The sequence below is a fragment of the Echinops telfairi genome, unplaced genomic scaffold (assembly GCF_000313985.2).
Source record: "Echinops telfairi isolate 266 unplaced genomic scaffold, ASM31398v2 ScPeMD7_5;HRSCAF=22, whole genome shotgun sequence".
Lineage (NCBI taxonomy): Eukaryota > Metazoa > Chordata > Mammalia > Afrosoricida > Tenrecidae > Echinops > Echinops telfairi.
The window spans coordinates 25,044,671-25,054,712 of record NW_022103901.1 but is presented as its reverse complement, the minus strand read 5'-3'; the positions used below and the strand labels follow the sequence as shown (position 1 = coordinate 25,054,712).

Genomic DNA, 10,042 nt, shown 5'->3' with positions numbered 1-10,042 from the left:
TGGGCTTGGGCAGCACTGGGTTGGGATGTTTTCTTGATGTGCACTTAACCTTTATATAAAACTCTCTCTTATACATGAGTTTCTGTGGATTTGTTTCCTAAAGTACCCAGACTAACACAGGCTCAAACATAGCAAAGGTTGTGAGGAGGGCAGAGGACTGGGCAGTGTTTTGTCCAGCCGGACATAGGGTCCCTATGAATTAGAATCCACTTTGTGGAGGGCAGCCACATTTAAAGACGCACTTCCAAGACCTCACCTAGGAATGGCTGTCACTTGTTTTTCAGAAAGGCAGGCGAGAAAAATGTCAGGCAGGGTGAGTGAGGAAGTGGAAGAACCCCATTTCCACTGAGTTTTGGAAATGGCCACAGGGTACTCCAGCACCCTGCGCTGTCCTTGCAGTGCCTTTGTCCCCAGTGCTGTTGTATCAGAGACCACAGATGGAGATGGTGGTGGTGGTGGTGGTGGTTTTCAGGTACCATCAAGTCAGCTCCAACCTTTGTACATCAGAACAAAACACTATTTGGTTCTTGGTGCCTTAGGGGAGTAGAAATGATCTCCCACTCAATGTCCAAATCCGTGTCTCAGCAGAGGATTCCTTCTGTGAGTCTCTCCTAGGGTCTGCTGTCTGCCAGAAATCCTTTTACGTGGTACTTGCCTTCAACTCTGCCTCTCTCTGACTATCCTGGTCTTTGTATAACTCAGCGATTAGGCTGAGGCTCCATCCTACCGTGGTGTTCGCACAACTGACTGGGAATTACATTTTATCAGATTGTGTTTTGGAAGGACATTACATTACCTTACAGAAGATCATGTGTTCTAATCAAGGCCAGCTGCCTGCATCTCATGTAACTCCTCCGTGACAGCAACCAGGGTAGTGCTTTGCCAAACCACTAGGAACCAAAGCCTAACCTAGTTGACCCATCAAATTCACCACCCCATACTTCATGGCAGATGAGGTTAGCTTTGGCACTGAAGTGATTTCAAGTTTGTCTTATAAAAGTTGGCATGAAATGCCTCTGCACTGTATTTTTCCCTTTATTTTTTAAAATCGTTTTATTAGGGGGTTCATACAACTCTTATCACAATCCATGCATACATCAGTTGTGTAAAACATATTTGTACATTTGCCCTCATCATTCTCAAAACACGTGCTCTCCACTTAAGCCACCAGCATCACCTCCTCATTCCCCCCCTCCCTCCCAGCTCCCCCCTCCCTCTCATGAACCCTTGATAACCTATAAATCATTATTTTGTCATATCTTACATTGTCTGATGTCTGCACTCACCCACTTTTCTGCTGTCCACCCCCCAGGGAGGAGGTTATATGTAAATCTTTATAATTGGTTCCCCCCTTCCACCCCAACCTCCTTCCACCCTCCTGGTATTGCCAGTCTCACCACTGGTCCTGAAGGGATCATCTGTCCTGGATTCCCTGTGTTTCCAGTTCCTATCTGTACCAGTGTACATCCTCTGGTCTAGCCAGATTTGTAAGGTAGAATTGGGATCATGACAGTGAGTGGGGGAGGAAGCATTTAGGAACTAGAGGAAAGTTGTATGTTTGATCTTTGCTATACTGCACCCTGACCGGCCTGTCTCCTCCCTGCGACCCTTCTGCAAGGGGATTTCCAGTCACCTACAGATGGGCTTTGGGTCCCCACTCCACGCTCCCCCTTATTCACAATGATATGATTTCTTGTGCTGATGATGCCTGATACCTGATCCCTTCAATACCTCGTGATCGCACAGGCTGGTGTGCTTCTTCCATGTGGGCTTTGTTGCTTCTGAGCTAGATGGCCGCTTGTTTATCTTCAAGCCTTTCAGACCCCAGATGCTATATATTTTGCTAGCCGGGCACCATCAGCTTTCTTCACCACATTTTCTTATGTATACCTATTTGTCTTCCGCGATCGTATTGGGAAGGTGAGCACACAATGATATGATTTTTTTGTTCTTTAATGCCTGATATCTGATCCCTTTGGTACCTCGTGATCACGTGGACTGGTATATTTCTTCCATGTGGGCTTTGATGCTTCTGAGCTAGATGGCTGCTTGTTTACCGTATTTTCCCTTTAACGTTCCTCCCTGTTCCTTTAGACTTTGCAAAACATCCATTTTTAGTGGCTTCCTATTTCATGAAATGTGTATATTTTCAGTTATTTAATCACCCCATAAGTGTTGGATGTTTGTTTTCTAATCATTCGTGCGGTAAATAGTGCCATGGTGAATACTGCCATCCACACACACCATTGTTGGATTTTGTTTTTTAATCTCACTGACTATACACAGCAAACCATGCACCAACCCCAGCCACTCTCCATGCACAGTTTAGTGACACTGACTGCACTGATCCGGTAGGGCAGCCAGCTGGGCCTCCTCTCCCATTAATATCAGCCCTCTGCTGGATCGCCTGACTGTTGCCCGTGACCTCATAGAGAGTTCTTCTGTGAGCACCCCACCCAAGACAGCCCTCATCAGTGTGAGTGGAACGAAACTCTTGTTTGATTTTAGGAAGACCCGGGCACCGTGTTTGGGTGGCTTTTTAAAGATGACCTCCGGGCAGCGTTGTCGTGTATTTGATTACAGAAATAGTTGTCTCCCTGAGGAGAGATGGTTCTGAGAATGCTCAAGAGGTTCAGCATAAACGTCAGCCTATGGTGTCCCTGTGCCTCAGTTTCCTCACCTGTACAACTGGGGAAAATAACAGGGCTCAGTCAATATCTTATAAGTGTTCTTTAAAAAATAAAAATTACCCGAGATTCTAGAAATTGGGTGCAAAATGGGTCATACAAGTAGCATTTGGCCTACCGGCGCTGCACAGGAGAAAGCCACGGGTAGTCTGCTGTGGTAGAGATGTCTGTCGTGGAGCCCCCAGGAGGCAGCGCCATTCCGCCCAGGGGTTGCCGTGCGTCCCAACAGTTACGGGTCCTGCTGCACGCTGCAAAACTGAGTGTGAGCCAGTCTCCCGGGGCGTCTCAGCACCCAGTACCCAGCACGCTGCAGACGGATGACCATTTAGTGAAGCAGCTGCTCTCCGCCGCGTCGTGATTCTCATCACCCTCCATTTCCTTTCTACGTGATAAGCTTCTTAAGGGCAAAGACAGGGCTGTGAAAACTAGTAATTAGCTGGTGTTTATTGAGTGATTAACTAGGTCCTAAGGAGTCCCAGTGGCGCTGTGGGTTAAGCATTGGGCTGCTAACCACAAGGGTGGCATTTCAAACCCACTAGCCACTCCTTGGAAGAAAGAGGAGGCTGTCTGCTCCAGTCAAGACTTACAGTCTCAGAATTGACTCGAAGGCAGCCGGCTGGGTTTGGGTTTTTTTCTTTTCTTTTTGGGTTAACTAAGTCCCAGGATGGTGCAAATGATAACGACACTCCTCCAGGCCTCTCCCAAAAGATGGAGATTCAAGTCCCCCTAGGACTCCTCGGAAGAAAGACCTGGAGATCCATGGAAACAAACAAACAAACAAAAAAGGCACTATTTTGACACTGATGAAGCTGCCACAAGTTAGAATTGATTCCACAGCAATTGGGAGAAAAAACAAAATGACTGGGCTCAGCCTTTGTGCTCAGCACCAGCAGCCCCTGACCAACCTGGCTGGAGCTGGTGTCAGGGAGCAGGAACTGAGTGAGGGCTGAATGATACACTCCCCCCACCCCACTAGATTCCAAAGATCACAGAGGCACGGGGTGGGGGCATTGGGGTGAGGAAGACTGACTGATTTCCAGGCCCCACTCTTGCAGATTCTGACCCAGAAGGTCCAAGGCAGTGCCCAGGAATCTGTGTTTTGAGCCAGTGCCCTGTTACCCCTGCAGGAGGAGTTCATTCAGCTCCTCACTGACTGTGATCAAGGATGGGATTCCCGCCCAGAGCCAATGGAGGCAGGTCTTATCAGTCAGCCGGGCTTTTCTGGTTACCTTGGTGCATTGAGGCTGAAGGGCTGGCACCTTGCTCGGGTTTCCACTCACCTGACCTTTTGGAATTGGCCAAGGACCAGCCTGCTCAGGGGCCAAGGATGCTGCAGGGGCACTGTGAGGCATCTGTCAGTGTTCAAGGGGATGTTCCAAACAAAAGCTGCCTTCCTCTCACCTGCTGGCTCATCTGTCTGTGCAAGGCTCTGTTCCAGAGACCAGGAGGTCAAACAGGGAGCATTAGAACCCACCGGCTCCACCAGGAGAGCCTTTGTTGCCTAATTTGCAGCAAAGTCATTGTGGTGCAAAGGTCTTTGGTCGAAAAAGATGTAAAGGACACCACACTACAGGGCACAGGGGCTCAGGCACAGGAACAATTATGCAGAGGGCACAGGGTGGGGCGGGTTTCCTTGTGTTGTGCACGAGGCTGCTGTGGGTCAGAACTGACTTGATGGCACCTAACAACAACAGAAGCAGGGACAGGGGCCCCCCGTGTCTCCTCCCATCGCGAACAGACTTGTTCTGCTCGCTCGAGACATTCTCTACTGTGCTAGACAAGGGTCACCTCACTCAAATCCTACCTCCCTCCGCCCCAACTGACTGTTGAGTAATAAACTGCTGCCGTAGTCATTGTTTCTTCCTCTTTTCCACCAAATCTCTACTTTCCAACCGCGATCCCCTTCTCCAGGGGCCGAGCCCTCCTGATCACATGTCCAAAGTGAACGAGAGGAGGGCTTGCCATCGTCTGTTCTAAGGAGCATCTGGTTGTCCTTTCCCAAAACATACCTGTTCATTCTTCTGGCAACCTGTGCTGTCTTCAGTACCCCTCACCAACGCTGAATGTCACAGGCATCGATCGTTTTTGGTCAGTGACGGCCCATGCATAAGAGGTGATAGGAGGTGCTATGGCTTGGATCAGGCACAGCTCACGCCTGAAAGCCCACATGCACTAGATGGCACCTGGCTACCACAACCGCCCAGGACAAAGAGAAGGGCCAGTGTGAGTGGAAGAAAAATGTAGAACACTATTCAAAACTTTTTTTTAAAGCCAGGTCTCCTAGACCGACAGGCTAGATGGACCCCTGAGCCTATCCACTTTAAGATGCCCTTTGAACTTGGAGCGCAAGCTATTCTGGAGGTCACCTTTCAGCCAAATAATAGCCTGGCTTACACAATAGACAGTATCACCCCTGAGTAATGTGCCCCCTTAAACAGTCATATGTATGGGAATGGGACCACATGGTCAACATTTACCCCAAAGCAGAGATGAGAAGGCAAGGGCGGTCTATCGAGGGAAACTTGACCAGTGGGGACAGAACAACCAGACTGCTGACAGCCTGTGAAAACTGTAACCAAGATGAATTTGTCTAAACCCTGTCCAATCGAAGCCTAATTTACTGTGTAAAGTTTTACCCCAAACACAACAAATTATCCTTAAAAAGTAACCACCTGGCTGGTGGGAGGGGGGCCTTGTTATACCACAGCCAGGCAGACTGCACCTCCAGTGTTAGCGAGGTGGGCCCCGTGGGCTTTCTCGGTGATGATCTTTCTAGAAGCCCATCACCAGGCACAGCTGGGTGGGTTCACACTGTCAACCAAACCAAAGGCAGCGCCACTCAGTCACTCTGACTCAGGGTTCCCAAGGCTGAAAATCGTTACAGGAGCAGACAGCCTCATGCTTCTCCTGATGAGTAGCTGATGGGTTTGAACTACAAACCTGTGGGTAGCAGTCCAACCTTTGGTCCTTCTCCCACACAAACCGCCAGTGCTGTCCAGGAACTTGGGCCCCCAACTACCTTTGGAGCTTTCAAGTTATGCCGCTCAAATGGAACGAGAGCCCTGAGAACACATGGGTCTGGCAGGGTCTTTCCACACATGTGTTTATGTGTACTGTACATACATCCATGACTATAGCTGAGCCATTGTGAGGACGGCGCGGGACGGGGCAGTGGTGCTGCCTTCTGTTGGACGCAGGGTCCCTACGAGCAGGAAGGCCCCTAGCAACAACATAGTTGAGCACCGAGGGGACCATGTTAGGACAACATCTTAGCCATCAACAGACGCCTGGAAGGATTGAGTTGCTGGGCCTGGGGGCTCAGGACCGCGTCTTGGAAGACAGCAGAGGCAACCAGTAGACCAGTCCACAAAGACAGTGCCCCTATCTCACTTTGGTGAGCAGCCAGCGAGGTCTAGGAGACTTATGAGTGGTCATCTAAGGTGCCCTGTGTCTGTGAGCTGCTGGTCTCCCCTGTTCAGAGCAAAGGAGTGTTTAGAAAAGGAGAGACGCAAGGAACCATTCACCTGCGGGACCGACAGGCCACCTGGGCATCGGGCTCCTGTGGGTGACCACTGGGAAAAGGGTCACAATGGCTTGTTCTGGAGTGTGGGAGAAAGATGGGCACCAACACTCGAGGTGGTTGGCTAGAGACTGGAGGAACCCCTGGGAGTATGGCCTGTAGTCATCTTCCGGGCCTGGAACTGACCGGATGCCCCCACGGTTCAACATAAAGCCCAAATGACAAGACGGGCTGTGACAGTGGGGAGAAACACACTCCAGAGAAGCACCAGCCACTGGTCACCAGGGCAGCCTCTGTTGCTGGGGGACAGCAGAGAAGGACCCAGGGACGAAGGTGGAGGGGGCTGACCCACTGTGGGGATTGCAAACAGCATAGGAGTTGGTGTGTGGATGCATGTGGATTGTTAAATGGAAATGCTCTGTAAAGCGCACACACACACACACACACACACACACACACTAATAAAAAAGAGAACCTCCCCCCACCAAGACATCAGACAGTGTAAGACATGAAAAAATAATAACTTGTAAATTATCAAGGGTTCATGAGGGATGGAGGGAGGGGGAAAATGAGGAGTTGATACCAAGGGCTGAAATACAAAGAAAATGTTTTGAGAATGATGACAACATATGTACAAATGTACTTGAGACAATGGATGGATGGATGGATGGATTGTGATAAGAATTGTACGAGCCCCCAATAAAGTGATTTAAAAAAAAAGAGGACCCCCACCAAAAAAACAGGCCCAATGTTCCCAAAGCACCTAGTGCACACCCTTAATGGGGTGCTGGGGCTGGCACCATGGAAGCGTGCACATCTGGTCCCATCTGTGTCCTGTGGTCTTGCCGGCAGCTTGACACCTGCAGTGGAAACTGGCAAATGCCACACATCAGGGCCTCCCTTCGGCCTGGGCTGTGGGACATTCAGCAGCGCATCCGCGTCCCGTTTCTGGGATGCCGGCAGCTGCCTGCAGGGCTTGTACGTGAGGTGGCATCTGGGAGGGCAGGGAGTCTGGAGGCCGCGGTCTCCAGTGGGTGACAGAGTGCAGTCCTACTAATTCCCCACTACTTGTTTTATGGGACGTATTTGCATGGCCCTTCTCTTACATGGCTCCAGCTGTCGCAGGTTTTGTTATGTAAGGGACAATTTTCACTGAAAACACACACACACAAGTCCTATGACCAACAGGCTCCAACTGTTAAAAACATTGAGACACGGAGAATAGAGGTGACTTCAGGGCCTCCTTCCTCCACTTCCCTGGCTTTACCCGGGGCATTTATTTACAGTGGGGTGACCTTCAGGATGGGGTGTGGTAGACCCGACTTCATCCATGGAAGAGAGGGCTGCGGACACTGCAAGGATTCCCATGGAAGGTGAAGGCCTGGAAGCGGGGTTCCCCCAGTGATGAGGGGGGCCCACAGTTTGAAGTCTGCTGGGCTCACAGCTGACCACAGTCCATCCATACAGTGAAACCTGTGAAAGCCGGAATCTGGTTATGGTGGAAACCCGCCAGAGAAGGGAAGCGCTAACATTGCCCACTCAAACAAATGTTGGCAGTGGTGACCCTGCACCCTGCCCAGGACCGACATTGCAGAGCAAGCCATCCTTTCCAGTGCGGCTCTCATGGGTCTCACTGGGACTGCACTGTGTGCGGCACCGCAGATGTTGACCTTCCCGGTGCCTCCTCTGGCTGGTGCCACTGGTCACTGGAGGTCAGGTGACAGGCCTGACTGAAGCCGCCGCTGCCCGGCAACAGCCCCAACAGCCTGTGGACAATGCTCTCCACACACAGCCGGGCCCAGAGGCCTGTGCAGAACCACCTTCCAGGCATTAGCTCCTGAGGCAAGCACTTGAATTCTGGAGCCAAGCAAATTAGAAACACGAGGGTCTTTTAGACTACATCCCTACCCACTCCCCATGGATCTGGGGTTGTCAGATCTACCCGGTAGGCTCTTTCATTTGTGTGGGATTTCTCTCTCATAAACCAGGCTGCGTTTGGCCAACTTTCCTGTTGGCAGCCTCAGGAAATCACCTGGATCAAGTTCCTGTCTAGCCCTTGACAGATGACCCCAGTGATAGACCGAGTGTCTAATTGGGGGGTGGCAGGGTGAGCAGTGACAGACTGGACTGAGTCCAGAGCCTGGAGTCTGTCACGACCTTGGAGTAACATTTCCGCCCGTCACTCCCTTCAAGCTGCAAAGCACACTTTTGACCTTTCCCTGAATGGAGTTCAGAAAGGCCGTGAGCACCACTGGAAGCGTGTTCTCCTCTGGTGGATCCACAGGCTGGGGCCACAGTCCGTGCTCCGTAGGCCTTGGCACAACTGGCCTCCTGGGCCACCCAGAAGGCTCTCATTCCCAAGGCTGTCTAGATAGGTACTGGATCCTCACATCAACTCTGACTCTCTGCTCTCATCTCTTTGCAGTGAAGAGCAAAATGGAGGAGGACGAGGCAGATGCAGCCGAGTCCACCATCCTAAGGACCACTGGGGTCTCTTCCGGCCAGCGCTCCACGCCCCCATGCTCGTAAAATGTGCGTCTTTCACACCGGTACCCGGTCTCTAAGAAACAGGAATCTACCACCCCCCACCCCCACCCCCATTGCAAACACGCTTTAGGACAATTATCAAAGTCTTACCTTTCTGCCCCCAATCCAGCCATTTCATCCAGCTCTTTCGTGCTACAGGCACCTTGTACACCAACCACGGCTGACCTGACCAATGAACTCCACTTCCGAGAGACTTAGAAAATGCTCTGGTTACCAGGCTCCCAGCTGCTTTTTCAATTAAACTCAACTCCCTAAAATGGGTTTTCCGTTTACATGGTGACTACAACTTTCCTCAAAAAACAACCCAAGAAGATATCCTTGTGATCATTTCCAAAGCGGACAGCTCTTAATGCAAACCCCACAAGGAGGGACAGTTCAACGCTGACCACATGAGAGAGAGGACGGGCCTCAGCCTAGGGGACCCGTCTGCTTACCGCCCTCTGCTTTGCTGTTCACCAAGCCTCGCTTCCACACCGGACTCAGCCCCGAGGCAGACTCCGCAGCCTCACACTTGTGTTAGGGGGTTTTGCCAAGCTAGCACACGTCTTACGTAAATAGTAAAGCCTTTATTTGGGTGTTAAGAACAGCATTTTGAAAATAAAACCTACCTGCTCATGCTTTTTACCTTTAAAATTTGTAATATCTATATGTCTATACATGTTCATTTATGATACACATTGATTATCTGGAAATTTCTTGAATGCTTTAAAAAAATATGCAACAGTCAGCCAGGGGAGATGAAACGCTATAAAACACACATTAATATATTTAATAAATATAATTATGTCAAAAACGAGCCTGGGCTCTTCATCAGTGGATAAAAAGCACCTGCTGAGAACTGTAAGCTGGTGTCATCAGCGGATTATAAAAGCCACAATGCTCCCTTTCAGCTCTCTCGCTACTTTGGGCCCTGAGACATTTGACAGCTTAGCCAACCGACAAGCTGCTGAGTGAAGACCTGGCCACTTTCACCCTCCATCGTCAGGGGGCTGCCAGGACCTGGGGTGGAAGCAACAGACCTCCAGTCGCTGGGCTTAAGACCTGGAGACACTTGAGACACCAAACACCTTTTCAGCTGGGGAGTTCTCAAAGCCGCCCCCCGCCCCCAGCCCTCCACTGCCAGCAGACAAATCTGGGATGGAAGGACACTTTTCCATGAAATGGGAACTCAGAGTGGCTGTTGTAGTCCCAACATGATTTTAATAAGCAGACACAGAAAGATTTGTGCTTACAATCAGGTATTTATCACAGATGCTGTCTTTCCAATCACTGCCCCCACCCCCGGCCC

At 50.5% G+C, this 10,042-nt stretch overlaps 1 protein-coding gene across 1 annotated transcript in view; it reads left to right on the top strand.

Annotated features, from left to right (window-relative positions):
• The window catches only part of IQCK (IQ motif containing K), a 128,439-nt gene extending 118,899 nt beyond the window's left edge, over positions 1–9,540 (top strand). The window contains exon 7 of the mRNA XM_030884375.2: positions 8,633–9,540. Within this exon, the coding sequence (XP_030740235.2) occupies positions 8,633–8,736 (104 nt within the window). The 3' untranslated portion in view covers positions 8,737–9,540. The remainder of the gene's footprint in view (positions 1–8,632) is intronic.
• Positions 9,541–10,042: the final 502 nt, after the last annotated feature.